General features: G+C 46.3%; 1 protein-coding gene across 1 annotated transcript; it reads right to left on the reverse strand.

The window, feature by feature from the left end:
* Positions 1–759: 759 nt before the first annotated feature.
* On the reverse strand, positions 760–9,655 carry stat6 (signal transducer and activator of transcription 6, interleukin-4 induced). Its single transcript, XM_076171871.1, has 20 exons — positions 8,854–9,655; positions 6,763–6,908; positions 6,256–6,403; positions 6,004–6,087; positions 5,703–5,880; positions 5,408–5,505; positions 5,152–5,300; positions 4,919–5,035; positions 4,628–4,795; positions 4,416–4,503; positions 4,207–4,329; positions 3,852–3,944; positions 3,553–3,756; positions 3,373–3,467; positions 3,078–3,211; positions 2,281–2,430; positions 2,134–2,194; positions 1,931–2,014; positions 1,632–1,727; positions 760–1,528 (listed from the first exon to the last, which is right to left on the reverse strand). Exons 2-20 carry the CDS (start codon positions 6,894–6,896, stop codon positions 1,456–1,458), a joined length of 2,277 nt encoding a protein of 758 aa, XP_076027986.1. The 5' UTR covers positions 6,897–6,908; positions 8,854–9,655; the 3' UTR covers positions 760–1,455.
* Between the last annotated feature and the right edge of the window lie 5,844 nt (positions 9,656–15,499).

The raw sequence follows: 15,499 nt of genomic DNA on the forward strand, positions 1-15,499 counted from the left end.
AGCCATGGAGTTATCATTTTTATATGTCCCAAAAAAAATCCTAAAATTTGTATGTTTCCAATTTTCTGTGTGTTTGTTTTTCTTTTAGACGGACTGCTGAAACAGCCGTGTCATTGATCAGCTCTCCCTGTGGAGCCGTTTGTGTTTCCCTTTAAGAGACAGCAGTTGAGATATAAGTCACTGTTAAGGTCGCTGACTGAAGGGGGAGGATGTGTGACTGGCTTACACACACGCAGTCATCCAGATAAACAAGCAGCACACAAATCAAGCAAACTCATGAACGTTGCCCTTAAGAGATTTGAGCTTGACAAAGTGACGCTATTATACGATAAACAGGAAGAAGAAAGTAAACATATCAATGAGCATTATTGGAGTGTGTTGTTAAAAAAAAGCATAAAATTGAATTAGCACAAATGAAGTCAGATAAAATGTCATCAGATGTAAGGATTATTAGTAAGAGAGGAATACTTTACTTTTCATCGCAATTCCCATTTGCTATTTACATCACTAAGACAAAATCAAGCACTTCTACTTTCAAAATTAAAGTCTCATCGTTAAACCCTGAAATTGCTTCATGTCTGATATTTGAGGGGCTAAAACATGTTATACTACCAACATGTGGATGTTGTGTATAGATTTATAGCTTCTTGTCTCTTTCCTAGGCCAAGATATGGGTCATCCAAAACAAATTTTTTTGAATTTGAAATGAAATTTTGGAGTGGAAAACTTCATAAACCTCACAAAACAGCAAGCGGCCAATCAGGATAGTAAAGTCTTTAATGAGACGTCCTCACTGCAGCCATGCAGTGTCCATCACATTGGGAGAGTTTCAGAGCTATGGAATTCCATAATAATTCAACATAAATATTTGTATTGACCGTACAAAACAAAGAAGGCACAAACATTGACTGACCTTAAGCTAATGCACCATTCATCATCATGCATATTCTGTTATGAGAATAAGTGAAACACTCTGGGTAAGGCTGAACCTGGCACTCAAACGGTTAAATATTCCATTTAAAATATTTATATTTATAATAAACCTGAAAACACAGAAGCCAGCATGCAGCAGCGTCTCCCCAGCTGGACCATCCTGGGCCCGTGTGTGAGCTCTGTGGTCTAAACACACATCCAGACATTTACAACAGCAGATAAGCAAACACATGTACATTAAAGAGATCCTACCACCAGCTGACCAGCAAGGAAACGGATCACCTCCCATCCAATGGCAGTGACTCAGTATTTACATCTCGGTTTGTTCTCAGTTCTCTTGTTGTTTAAACGATTCCTTGTTGAGTCCCAGAGAAGGCAGATTAGTCTCCCACAAGCTTGTTGCCTTAGAAGTTGCCGTCGCTGTAGAGAGTCATGTTTCCATGTTTCTATGTTTCTATGTTTGTGTTTCATGGTGAGACAGGCTTGTTTGTCTGCCATGCTGCCTCCGCTCCAGATCGGTCCTTAATCCTCCAGGTTCTTCAGAATAGTGTCCAGATCCATGTCCATATTGGGAGGAAGGTCGCTGGGAAGGTCGCTGGGCGCAAACAAACAAATATTGAAAGAAAAACATGTTACCTTCTAAACTGTTCAATGTGTCTGAATGCTTTACGATGTGCAGGATGAAGATGTAAACTTACATATCAGGGAACACCTGACCAACGTTCTGGTCGATAAACTCGTCAACCGGGGAATCTTCAGCCATGGGATCAGGAGGAAACTGATCGAACGACTGCCTGAGGATCACAGAGGGAACAGCAGCTTCATCAGTGTGAACTCAGCTTCATCAGTATGAACCTCAGCTTCATCAGTATGAACCTCAGCTTCATCAGTATGAACCTCAGCTTCATCAGTATGAACCTCAGCTTCATCACTATGAACCTCAGCTTCATAAATAAATGCATAGAAGCGATCGTCCATCTGCAGGATGAAGACTTACATGGAGAAGCCGGCCAGAGGATTGTGAGGACTTTCACTGTGAGGCGGCATAGAGGGGACGAGCTGTGCAGGTGTGCCCGCTTCCCTGTGCAAACACACACACACACACACACACACACACACACAAACACACACTTAAAATGTTTTCCGTTTAACTCGACGATAAACGTTCCATTCAGCCAATCACAGCACAGCGTTACTTACGTGCCCACTTTGGTGTGCAGTGAGACAGGTATGTAGCCTCCCCCAGGTGAGGGCTGAGGGTCTGCAGCCAAAGAGAGAGACAGAGAGTTCAGAGCTGCAGGCTGCGTCTCTTACCTGAACACCAGCAGAGAAGGAGCCTTCATGTACCTGTGTAGTATTTCTTAAAAACGTCGTCTTTCCTAAACGCAGGATACAGGAAGGTTATGTGGTTGATGTCTCGGATGCGGTCACCGAGGCAACGGATCTCGAGGTCTCTTTTGGTGAAGGGCTGAATGTTCTGGATTCTCTGACCCCCATCTGAAAAAGAGATAAAGAGAGGGAGAGAGAAAGAGAGAGGGGGGAGGGAGAGAGAGAGGTCAAGAGAGAGAGGAGAGGAGAGAGAGAGAGGGGGAGAGAGAACGAGAGAGAGAGAGAGAGAGAGAGAGAGCGAGGTCAAGAGAGAGAGAGAGGGGGAGAGAGAACCAGAGAGAGAGAGAGAGAGAGAGAGAGAGCAAGGTCAAGAGAGAGAGGAGAGAGAGAGGGAGAGGGGGAGAGAGAACGAGAGAGAGAGAGCGAGGTCAAGAGAGAGAGAGAGAGAGAGGGGGAGAGAGAACGAGAGAGAGAGAGAGAGCGAGGTCAAGAGAGAGAGGAGAGAGGAGAGAGAACAAGAGTGAGACGGAGAGAATGAGAGAGAGAACGAGCGACAGAGAGAATGAGCAAGAGAGAGAGAGAGAGCCAGAGAGAGAGAGAGAGAGAGAGAGACAGAGAACATAAGACACAAGAAGCCTTCAAGAAAAAAGAACTGAGCAGAGTTTGTTTAGGATGATGTCATCCTCCTCAGTGTAACAGCTGCATGGATCCTGTTTCTTTCTTATTATTCTGTGCCAGCACAAACAGGAAACAGGGAGCAGGAAGGGACGGAAAAGAAGAGACCCGATGTAACATGGACCCTGGGGAACACTCACTCTCTGTGGCCGACACGTAGGCGATGGTGATCCCTCCGATCTCAGAGTCACTGAAGCGGAGCAGGAAGGTGCCGTTGGGTTGATCTTTGAGAATCAGATGGAGGTGCTGCTTCCCGATGAAGCCGAAGATGAGCCTGGTGAAGAGCTTAGCATTAGCATGGTTTTCATCAGACTGTACCAGGTTGTCTTAATGAGAGATCGAGAGAGAGACAGGGAGAGACGGAGAGAGAAAGAAAAAGAAAGAAAGAAAGAAAGAAAGAGAGAGAGAGAGAGAGCGCAGTGAGGTTCTCTGCACCCTTCGCTCCAGTAGGTCTTCAGGTGCTTCTTCGTCAGTTCCATCACTCCCTCAAACCACTGCCAGAAGGTGAACAGCCGACCCGGGAGAACTTCCTGTAGGTTCAACAAACACGGTGAGATTGTGCTTTTGTGTGTTTGCCTTGTGCGTTTGCTTTGTGCGGCAGGTTCACATGTGTACCTTGTTGAACTGGGCCCAGGAAACCATCATGGTGCTGAAGTCTCCAGAGAAGTCGGGCTTGTCGAAGATCTTCTGGGCCAGGAAGTGTTTGTTGTACTGGTCCAGGTTGTGGTGCGTCACCACCTCAGAGGTGAACTTACTGTTGAGGGTCAAACACATCAGCCTCCAGGAAACACGCTCGGTAACCACAAAGGGTATTCTGTCCTGACGACGGCAGAACAACAACACACATCCTGTTACCATGACGTTAGTGGGGAAAGGGGACACTGAGGTCACAAAAGCAAGAAGTCGGCGCTCACTGGTTCGGCAAAGGCACAGTCCCATATGATGGTGGCCAGGGCGTTGTTGTCCTGACTACCATGGACGATCACCACCACCGGCAATGAGATCATCTGTAGTCACAAACGTACACAGACGCACAATAAACAAAGCTGTGTAGAGTCACTAATGATGTCTGTGAAACGATGAAACTAGACATAAACATTTGAAATGATGGCGAGAATGTAAACTAGGCTGGGAATAAACACAGACGGTTTTTATTTATTTTATTACATTGGGACATAGTTTGTCATCTTTGGAAAGTTTGTTGAGACCCACAGGCTCTTTACAGGGGAATGAAGCCACACACACACACACACACAAACACACACACACCTGTATCCTGTAGGGCGTGTCGCAGCCAGTGATGGTGATCTCTGCGGAGAAGAAGAGTGCAAACTTCTCCTCCGTCACCGACTCTGAGCCCTTCCTGTCGGCTCTCTTGATCTTCTTAATCGACTGTGAAAGCAAAGCAGGTGTTTCAATCTGATATCTGGACTCAGATAAACCTCAGACCAGTGTAAAGATCGAGCGCAGACTCGTACCATGTTCCTGAAGGTGGCACACGTGCTCTTGGTGGAGGTGTTGTGTTCCAAAATGGCCGAGTTGTTGATCAACTCCCCAATGTTATCACTGCATCAGAGAGACAGGAAACTCATTATGAATTGAATTGATCATAAGTTTGTGTGTGTGTGTGTGTGTGTGTGTGTGTGTGTGTGTGTGTGTGTGTGTGTGTGTGTGTGTGTGTGTGACCCACCTGGGGGCCTGGCCCAGGTTCCTGGCCTGGACTTCAGTAATGATCTGCGCCCTCAGCAGCACCGGCTTGCCCGGAGCCACTTTGTCCCCCAGGAGGTATCTCACAGTGGTGGAGAACTTTGACTGTGTCTTGATGACCTGAGGCGGCTGCTTGTCCACCACCAGGGAGCTGAGGGACACGAGAAGAGACATGAACCTTCTCTGTCCTCTACTGAATGATCTTTCCTTTCTCATTCTTCACCTCGGAGAGAATTACAGACGTATAGAAAATGAACTGATGTTCTTCTGCTACCTTTGGATGAGAACCTGCAGAAGTTGCCCCAGCCTCTCCTGGAGCTCCTGGATCGGCTCTTTGATCAGCATCAATTCCTGCCTCAGCTTCCCGTTCACCCCCAGCAGCTGTTCACACCTGGAAGCCACACAATGATAAAAAAAGTCTTAACCTATGATGTCATGATTAAGTCAAATGCTGTCGAGGCTTTAAGGCTGCTGGGGTCCAAACGGGCCGAGTGTGTAGTTCCTCACCAGGCCTGCAGGGGGTTGAGGTTGTCGTCAAACGGGTGTCCGATGGTGGCTTTGTGCTGCTCCCACCTCCACGCCTTCAACCGGCTGATCAGAAGGGACTGACACTGATCCAGACAGTCCACAGCCTTGTGCAGCAGCTGGACGCGGTTCTGCAACCACACACACACACACAAACAGACACAAACACACACTGACGTCACAAGTTTCCCCCTCATAACCAGTTGGGTGTGAAGTTGTGTGAGGACGTTCTGCTCACCGTGGCCATGACTTTCACGTTGTACTCATGCTGCTGGATTTGGTTCTGGAGTTTCTGGAGCTCTGCGTTTTGTGGGTCCATTCCATTCTGGATCGGCCCTGAGCGGAAACAAAACAAAACAGAAAGTGGCATCAGAGCGGCTCACTGACAAGACTGCTGTAACGTAAACTCCGTACGCTTCCCCCTGGAGAAGGAACAGGGAGAGACATGAAGCGGCCAGCAGTTTCCTGAATTCCGTGATGTGTGTGTGTGTGTGTGTGTGTGTGTGTTGGGGGTCTGGTCTGCGTCCCCTCACCTTGGAGGGACTCAAAGTTCTGCCTCTCCCAGTTGAGGTCTTCCTGGAGATGGTGGATCTTCTGTCTGCAGTCCTGGACCTTGAGCACCAGCTGGTCCACCTCCCACATGTTGGTCGGAGACGACGCGGGCTCCGGGTTCGGGAAGTGTTGGAAATGTGCCACGTTTGCCGTCTGTGACTACAGACACGGGACGGTTAGACAGTAAAGTGCAGGATCACTCTGTTACTCAGTGCAGGGTCACTCTGTTACTCCGTCAGTGTCAGGGTCAGAGCTGTGTGTGTGTACTGAGTGTGAGCTTACGGCCTTGCTGAGCAGGAGGGTCTCCTTCCTCAGGACGTCCCTCACCATGACTCCAAACTGGAGCGGCTGGTGCTGGTACATGTTCTGGAGAATCAAGAACGTCTGATTAGATTGAATGTACTTACAGAAACTGTGGCTTTAACGTAAGCTAAACACATTCTATGCTTCATTGTTAGGAGACAATAACTCTAAGCCTGAGCAGGAAGGACCTGAATGTGTCTGTAGACCTCCTGAGGGAGGGAGGGGCCGTACCATGTTCCTGCTGATCTGCATCAGCTTCATCCTATCCACCACGTTGGCACCGTTCTGCTGACCCAGCATCTGCATGAGGTTGATGATCTCGTTCAGCAGAACCTGAGCCTGAGGCTGCTGATCCACCTTCTCCAGGTCAAAGTCCTCCCTGAACACACACACACACACCAAAATACACATGTGCAACTTTAACAGTGTATGCATGTCCGCACGTACAAGTGAGTCAGAACAAAAACTCATCATCATCATCAATCAGAGGCACAACCGGTTACAGCGCAATTCCTTCTCCACGTTCATACATGTGAGCGTCTTCATGTCTCAGGCTCAGAACATATCAGTCGACCCTCACATGAAAAATACAGAAACTCTCCACACTGGAATGTTTTTATTTATTTACTGCCTTTTTAATAATAATAAACAATGACTAATACGTTTAATAAATAACATCTGTGTGTCCGGTGTGTGTGTGTGTGTGTGTGTTTGTGTGTGTGTGTGTGTGTGTGGTACCATCTCTGCTCCTCTATCCACTCGGCCAGGAAGTACCTGACCTCTATGGGGAAGGTAGATGAGGGGTAGAGGTCGTTGAGGGTCTGGTAGGAGAGGTGCTGGATCAGCTGGCTCATCTGTTTCCACTGGGCCATGATCAGGCAGGGCTACAGTAAAGGGACATTACGCAGAGATGAGCTTGACGCCGGTGAGCAGTGCAGTTAGACAGGGACTTCATAGACCTTTAGACTGGGCTCCACCTCTCATTCTTCCTGGTGGATTTAGAGCCAAAAGGGGACCGTCTCCTCTGGGGAGAGTTCATTACTCATTGATACTGGCACTGAGCTTCATCACAACACAACTAATTCAAACTTTCCCAGGCAGAGAGCGAAAATAGGTCAGATATAAAAAGCGAAGGCTCTGGAAGCGGTTGAAAAACACACACAGATCAAAGTCTTAAATCTCTCCCTGGCCAAACAGCCGAGCTCTTCCTGTCAGCTTTATCTGCTTACCACATGAGGGGACAGAGCAAAACGCTAAACAACGACAAACTACAACGCTACATTCATCAAAGGTTTACTCGGTAATGATGCAGGGTTCAGTCTTCATCTGAGCAGAGGAACCAAACAAGACTCTCCTCCTCACACCTTCACTTACAAAGGGATTAAAATGAAATCACAAGTTCCTTAAATGGTGGATAATAAGTGTGAAGAAGATGGAAAACAACAGAACGACAGACGGCTCATTCAGTCTGAGGGTGAAGCAGCACAGAACAGGATGTGGCAATGATTTATAATGTTGTGGTTCTTTTGCTGAGGAGTTCAATTTGATCAGAAGGCTTTTACAGTATGACACCAAAGAAAATACAGCACACACACACATGTGCTTTATAGTGTGCACGTTCCAGGACCGTTCAATAAAACTTAACCCAACAACAAATAAAGTCTCTAGTATTCCTTGTGACCTATGAACATGAAGATAATAAGTATATGACTGCGACTAGTATGCTCTAATGAGCGTGTGTAAACAGAGAGACGGCCTGACGCTCTCCGTTCCACCATGCAGCTAGGGAACCACACTTTGTTTTGTAAGCACAAACCGGGACAGTCCCTCCATTTTTGGTAGGATGCAAGTGCTCATCCTCAGCTCCATATCCCTTTGCTCTCTACGATCTGTCAGCACCCGGATCACACCCCAGTGACCTAGTGAAGCCTTTATAGCAGTGAAGGAGCAGCACATATCGGCCCTTCACATCTGGAGGAGGGGTTGATAACGGACGTCTTCCCCCCCAGATGGCAAGCAGTGTGCCACACAGCCATTAGAGCCTGGGTCACTTCATGTGCAAGCTGTTAAATTTGGTAAACTCCTTTCCTCGATCCACCAAGAGCCTAGTGAACTTGAGACACACCTTGGTGCGTTCAGGTTCACAAACAGCATTCTGATGTGACGCATTGGCACACCGGGTATAAAAAAACATGTTCAAACTACATGCAATCCATTTGACTTCACATGCATACACTCACAGCTCAGTTCACTACTTTACTAGATAACAGAGTGGGTGACAAAAAGTGAAACCAGCTCGTGTTTGTTTTGTTTATCCTCGAGCAATACTGGCTTTTCTTCAGAAAGCCAGTCCAACGTTATTATTTGAACTTGTTTGCAATATAATTATATTTGGTGCCACTGTTTCTTTATTTCATATTAACCTTCTAAATAAACGGCCCAGGACGCCAACATTCAGGGACAGTTTCTCTCAGAGACCGTTGAGATGTTCACAACAACACGGAGCAAAGACGGAGGAGGAACGAGTTGATGATCCGTCTTCCTGATTGCAGAACTTCACGCAGCTATGCTTAATATTACAATAATAACTAGTCATATCGCTTATTCTGTCGTAAGACTTCATATTATGGTGAATTACGTCAGGCAGCGGCCGCTTTAGTGCGGATCAAACACATGGCAGAGCCACAACGACAAACACGTTAATTGCGCCCCTTTTTTCCACAACTGCCAAACCCTGAAGGCCTCACAGCATACAGGCCCAAACTGTACGGAAGTAAAAGAAAACGTCCAGGAATTAAACCAACGCCACACACACACTTACAAACTTACCTTCTGCAAAATATCCCTCAAAACATTGACAGTCTTGCTGATCGTTCGCCTCTTCCTCTTCTCATTTGCTGCTCGCCATTCCGAACATTTCCTTTAACATCGCGGGGTTTGACGCCGCTGTTGTCAGTTAAAAGAAAAACACTTGTACCGCAAACATTTAACGCAAACACGGACTAAGATGGCGATAAATTTACAAACGGGCCAGTCGGAGTAAAGTTTTCGCTGTCCGCTGAGTAGGTTTGGTTACTTCCCTATATTACGCACATTGTGGCGCCTACGTCTGCAATGTCTGCACCGCACGCCTACGTGCGCCCCGGTTCCGCTCCTGTCTGACCCGCGCGCCCCGGTTCCGCTCCTGACTGACCCGCGCGCCTCGTTTCCGCCCCCGTATGCACCGCGCGCCTCGCTTCGCTCCCTTTTGCCCCGCGCGCCTCGCTTCGCTCCCTTTTTCTCCGCGCGCCTCGGTTCCGCTCCCTTTTGCCCCGCGCGCCTCGGTTCCTCTGCCGCCTCGCTTTGACCGCGCGCTTCTCCTCGCGCGTCCTCTTCCGCTCACTCACGTGCGTGTTCGCTCATGACAGACAGACGCGTTACTCACATTTCACCGTTACACTTTTCGACAAAGGTGGCATTGTTGTTGGATTCTCCCGAGTGACGTCACTTCACGTGCCTTTGTACTGATGTAATGATGTAATGATTGATGAAACTGAGCTGAACGAAGGAAACGCGGATTACGGGATTACTGTAAACGTGAAAGTGGACGGTTAGTGTTGTAATTCCTCGGAAGGAGCAGCGGGCGATGTGAGGTCTTGAGTCAGTCAACATCTGCTGTAACTTCCGGTCAGGGTCAGACTGATGACATGATAGTGGAGGATAATGGCGCCGATATGATGGAAAACCACTAATGTCCGTAATGCCCGTAATGTCCAGATATATCTGAGATTTTTACCACGATTCCATACCGACTGACTCACTACAGCCACTTCTAATGGTGTTTTGGTTGTAATATAACTCAAAAGAGACTCTTGTGTCTCTTGAGTCATAGTTTACAGAAACACAGCTACAGTGTGCTTGTGTCATCCCGTTTCTCTTGTCAAATACTGGCGTATTTTTCATTATTATTATTGTCATTGTTATTATTATTATTATTAGTAGTAGTAGTATTCGTGATGCTCTTACAAACAAAAGTGTAGCCATCCCGTTTTCAAGACAAAATATAATATGAACTGTGCATAAACATAAAGAATAACCCAATAACCCCCAAACAATGATTATTATTATTAATAATAATAATCCTTTGTTTTTAATAACTGAAGCTGTAACATTGCTCTTTTCTTTGGCTATAATGAGCAGTGAGCAAGTTTACCGTCATATTTTTGAAAATGATCTTAACAAAATAAGGTTGTGAAGCTGTGACAGTGTATTTTACAATCTTAAAATTCACAATCCATTTGCTTTTTCGGCCTGATGTATCGATTAATGGCCACAGTCAGTTGACGTGGGTTTGCAGTGTCTCTTGTGGCAAGATTAGCCACAAGAGGGCGGTAAAGACACGCAGAAAGCTTCACCGGATCGCGTCCCTCTGTGTGATCAGAGCTCTGCTTCAGATTATATAACCGCACAGCAAAATGGAATATTTACTACAGAAATTAAATGATATTAAGCGGTATGGTTTCAAAATTATTCCTTTTTTTCTGTTATCATAAAAAAATTCGGATATTTCTGTCTTTCTTTGTTTGATCTGTTCTTTACAAGTAGCCTGTTTATTCTCATAAATTCCTGTTTAGTATTTATTTATTCTAGAATCACACTTTAGTCACGTGAAAGGGTGGAGGCCAGGAACCTTTTGCCAGCACATTCCACTTGTCAAATGTGATTTCCTGGGAGTTTTGATGGAGCAGAGAGAGAGAGAAACAATGCAGCTGCAAGCCAGCACAGATCTGATCCCTTTCTTCTAAAGAGCTTCAGGAATATTTCATCATATCATTTTTCTAAATCTTCAGATGAGATGATTTCACACAAACTCCATCTATGGATTGTGATTTAGTCCATTCCTCTTGTTTTGTTACTTTGTTCAAACACTGCATGCCTGGTGGAACTCTGTCCTGGGTAATATAAAGATTTGAGTCTTTAGTATTCAGGCCAGTATTTGTGATGACAGCTACGCCTTCCAGGAAGGATCCAATATCAAGTGTTAAACAACATTGATCCCATTCTCTGCAGTGCCAGTGCCTTCTACTGTTTACCACAATGTGCTGCTGCTCCACTGACAAGGGCAAGTGTGTGTGAGCAAATATAAATGTAAAACTTGATCATGGACTTATTCTTTACTTGTTAGAGAACATTAACTACAACAATAGGTTGCATGTTTAGTGTTCAGTCTGACTCTCAGCTCAGTGTTTGCCTTATTGTTATTTGCTGCCTTCCCCCTCTGTTGGCCTGTCATCATTTTCGGGGTCCTCTTAGGTAAAAGGGCTTTACTGCAGGCTTCCAACATCTGGAACCAATACAGCTGTGCTGGCTATCTGTGGGACCAGGGGGCTCGGAGGTTGCAGGGTGGGTTGGGGGGCGAGGGGTTGGGCTAGTTGCTGCTTTGGCCCTGGGGGTCCATGTGTCCCTGACTTCAAAATAGACTTGATTGCTAACAGCTGGCAGTCCTAACTCACAGAGTGTCAGAGCTCTCCTCTGATGTCAACCTTGTCAGTATCAAGGCCCGGACAATAGAGCGCCAGCAGCTCTGCTGGGTGGGGAAGGAGAGGTAGAGAGGTGAGGCTCGTGTCTCTGTGAGGGGAGAATCAAAGAATGAGCTTTTTATTCTATGAAGGCTGTTATCATAAATATCTTTCATGTTTTTTGTCCAGGCACCTTTGAATGCAGCACGGGAGCTGGCGGTGAAAATAGGAAAGTCATAAATACAGATATTCAGGCTCAATGCTTGCAAAGAAACATGAAGCTGCAGCACTTTCATCACACAAAGCTCAACACAAACAACACCAACAAACAGAACCAGCCATGCATCTGGAAGTACAACTGAACATTTATTAGCTTTATGACCTTCTCTCTTTTACGCCTTTGATCGAGTTACACCAGGAGGAGATCGTTCCCAGAACTGCTTCATAGACCCAAATCTATAAACGTCACTATTTTAAATAATTCACATTCATTTCTTTTCCGATCTGAATAATGCATTTTAATTCTTTGTATGATTTGTATGAGAGCAGTAGAGTGGTGAGGAAAGTGTGTGTGATCTGTACGCTGCCACTCACTGCAACAGAATGCGTAAATAGGACAGCAGCTCATTAGCATCTTTTATTATCCAATTACATACTCTGCTTGCCTAATTACCTCCAATCAGCAGGGAGAGGAGAGAATGGTTGACTTCCTGGAGGACAGGAATCAGTCCGGACAGAAAGGACAGAACGTGAGTCAGTGTGCTGCGCTGACTCACAGGACGTGGAGAGAGGAAGGAACAGCTACTGTGTCAGAGTGTGAGATAAAGAGTGAACTCTCAAATGTCGTATCTCCGTACAGCAGGGCCTTCATGGTGTCCAGCTTCAGTCACAGTTTGGAGTTTAGAGATGTAAACAGAACATGAACACGAGCTTCAGCGTTTGATCTGTCACATATTAGCACGGTGGAGTGAAATCAGAGTAAACATGCCGCAGCTTTGCTCATCTTTCAATGTCACGTCTGCACACAGGCGGCTCGGCAAGGTCATGTTGTGCTGCGGACGGCGGTGTTATTGGGTTTGTGACGGGAAAGGATAGGAAATAATTTTTAAAACAGCTGCAGAAACAATTATCCTTCATCAGAGGATGAAGGGCGGCGGCGGCTCAAGGTTGTGCTTATAACAGAGCTATGCATCATTATTAGACAATTAATTAGGCTGTCATCAACACCACCGCCACGGCTCTACTGGGACTCAGTCACAGATGTTTCCAACTCAGCTTTGACATCACAATCCATAACTTGGAGGAGAACCGCTTCCCGTTTCAGCCTTGGACTAAACTTTCACTTCTGGGTGGAGATTTACTTCTGCTGCTGGCTGTGAGACTCTGAGAGATGTGGGGAAAGCCCAGAAATAGCAGTGGGCAGGCCGCTGGGACGAGCTGTTGTTTACAGACAGTGACAGGGATGAAGGACCTCTGCGCTCTGGTGCCGGGCCTACAGCCTCAGGGGTGTGCTCGCACTGCTTCTGTTGCTGTTCTGGACAAAGCAACACACATAAAAACACACACATGCTCTTACAGACCAACGTGCGTCTCTTTCTTTGTTTATCTTTAATACACACAGACACACACACCCACAGCTTCCACGCTTTCTAATCTTTCACCCCATGAATTCGCCATCAGCAACCTTTTCTAGCTCTAAAACTAAACCTGAGCTGGTCTGAACGCGTCATCTGTATTCTTACACACTTACACACTTACATGTCCGTATGAAGAACACATCCACGTTCTTCTGATCGCCTCCCCTCTGCGTTTATACGTCGAAACGATTTAGCAATCAGTTAAAGTAAGTGCTGACCTGAACATTGCGGTCAATCCAGGCTACGGTTAAAGAGACGTAAGCTCAGCGCCGCCATTATGTCATTTCTGCACTTTAGCCAATTGCTGTGGCCCGACTGACGACACGAGAGAGAAACCAAAGAAGCCACAGCCGCAGTGCAATATTGACAAATTCTGTTTAATATTGTGTGATACTCTTCTCTTAAAATACAGTCTTTTCTGAGGTAGACCATTACAGTTCAAGAACATTATCATTTTTAAAACAGACATCAAAAAAGACATGAAATAAATACTTTCATGTACAATATGCCGCAAAAATGAGGTAGAAATGGTTACAGAAAATGTACAAGAACCAAGAACAAAGTTACCGCCGTAACAGATCAAAACGTGTAACAAAATAAAAGCTTGCTTTGTTGGACAAACTGCTGGGAGAAGCGGGGGTCAGCGAGCGGAACGCTGCCTTGTGGCGTCTCGTACCTCTGAGTCATCTTTACTGGTTCAATTCTGTAATTAACAGGTAAATAATCAGGAGCGCGGCTGTCTGCTGCTTACAGCTCGGGGCGGGTGAGGGTAGGGGTGAGGCGGGGGAGACAGGGGGAGGGGGCAGTGATCAGCATGCACAGCAGGGGGTCACTCTGATTGATCTGGCTGTATGGCATTACTGAAGCCACCAGCTGTACAGGGAAGGCTGCGCTGTGATATAGAGCGGCTGGACATCAATCAGACCACTTCCACTCCAGAGGAATCGGCCCGGGTTGGAGGAGGAGGAGGAGGAGGAGGAGGAGGGGGGAGAGGATAGAGCGCCACATGGCCACTGGGGCTCGTGGCCAGGGGGCAATCTAATCTAATGAGATTGCATTTGGGAGAGGGAAAAAGAGAAAGAGACTGATGAGGGGTGGGAGGGCGAGCAAGGGAGCAGAGAGGGTGCTGGGAAATATTACATCATTCTGTGTGTGTGTGTGTGTGTGTGTGTGTGTGTGTGCCTCCTCCGGACCGAGGCAACAACAGTCACACAGGCCCGACCTCTGTGCCCGCAGGCCGCTGAGCAGCTTTTTCCAGCTTGTTAAAAGAGGAGAAGTGAGCGAGTGAAGGTGGAAGGTTGAGCTCTGGATCGTCACCATGTTGGGCTCATGGACACTGATCAGCTGAGAGGAGAGACTGTGGAACTCACTGGACATATGAATGTGGGTTTGTTGTGCTCAGCCCATCACTGATTGTGTGCGTTCAGGTGATATGTTGTTGCCTTAAAGCTGGGGGAGGAAGAGCAGACAAGCAGGAAATGTAAACATTCAAACGTTTCAAACTCTCTCTCTGTGATCTGTGAGCAGTTTGTCCAACAAAACAGGAATATTTTCTGTAATCTACAAAGCATTTCATGAAGACAATCATCACTCCACCATCAACTACAATAAAAAGAAAAGGATAAAAGAACAGAAAAGAAAATGTATTTATATATTCATATATAATAATACATGGATTTATGGCATCAAATATCCTTTGAAATACCTGAAGTACATTCATTGTTACTCTTTGTAGCATATTCAAGTTTCTCTCCCGTACGCAAGAGGTAAAAGCCCAGATGATCTCTCTCTCTCTCTCTCTCTCTCTCTCTCTCTCTCTCTCTCTCTCTCTCTCTCTCTCTCTCTCTCTCTCTCTCCCTCCCTCCCTCCCTCGCCCTCCCCTCGCTCCGTGCCGCTCTCTACTAAGACCCTAAGATTACATACATTCTTTATTTCATATTTCTGAGGTAAAGAAATTCTTCCTGAGCATTTCAAACAAGACTAAACTCTAAAAAACACAAAAAGGAGTCGAGCAAAATCCAAAGCAGAGGCGCTGTGGGAGAAGCAGGTGTGTGTGTGTGTGTGTGTGTGTGTGTGTGTGTGTGTGTGTGTGTGCGGGTGTTGCTCTGCTAAAGTGGGACTCTCAGGAAAACTGCAGTCAATGAGGAATGTGACAATTAGAATAAATGTATGAGGAAGTTAAGGACCTATAACTGTCAATCATGTTACTACGACTGGATTCATGTGAAAACAAAGTGTGTGATGTTCTGTCTAAGAGCCTGTGAGGGTTGTGTGTTCCACTGATTTGGTGTGAAGCTCTAAAAGACTGAACTCCTTCACTGTGATTGACGCTTGATGCTG

This window comes from Genypterus blacodes, unplaced genomic scaffold, assembly GCF_046128005.1.
Source record: "Genypterus blacodes isolate CSIRO-AG114 ecotype Tasmania unplaced genomic scaffold, CSIRO-AGI_Gbla_v1 ptg000274l_1, whole genome shotgun sequence".
Classification (NCBI taxonomy): domain Eukaryota; kingdom Metazoa; phylum Chordata; class Actinopteri; order Ophidiiformes; family Ophidiidae; genus Genypterus; species Genypterus blacodes.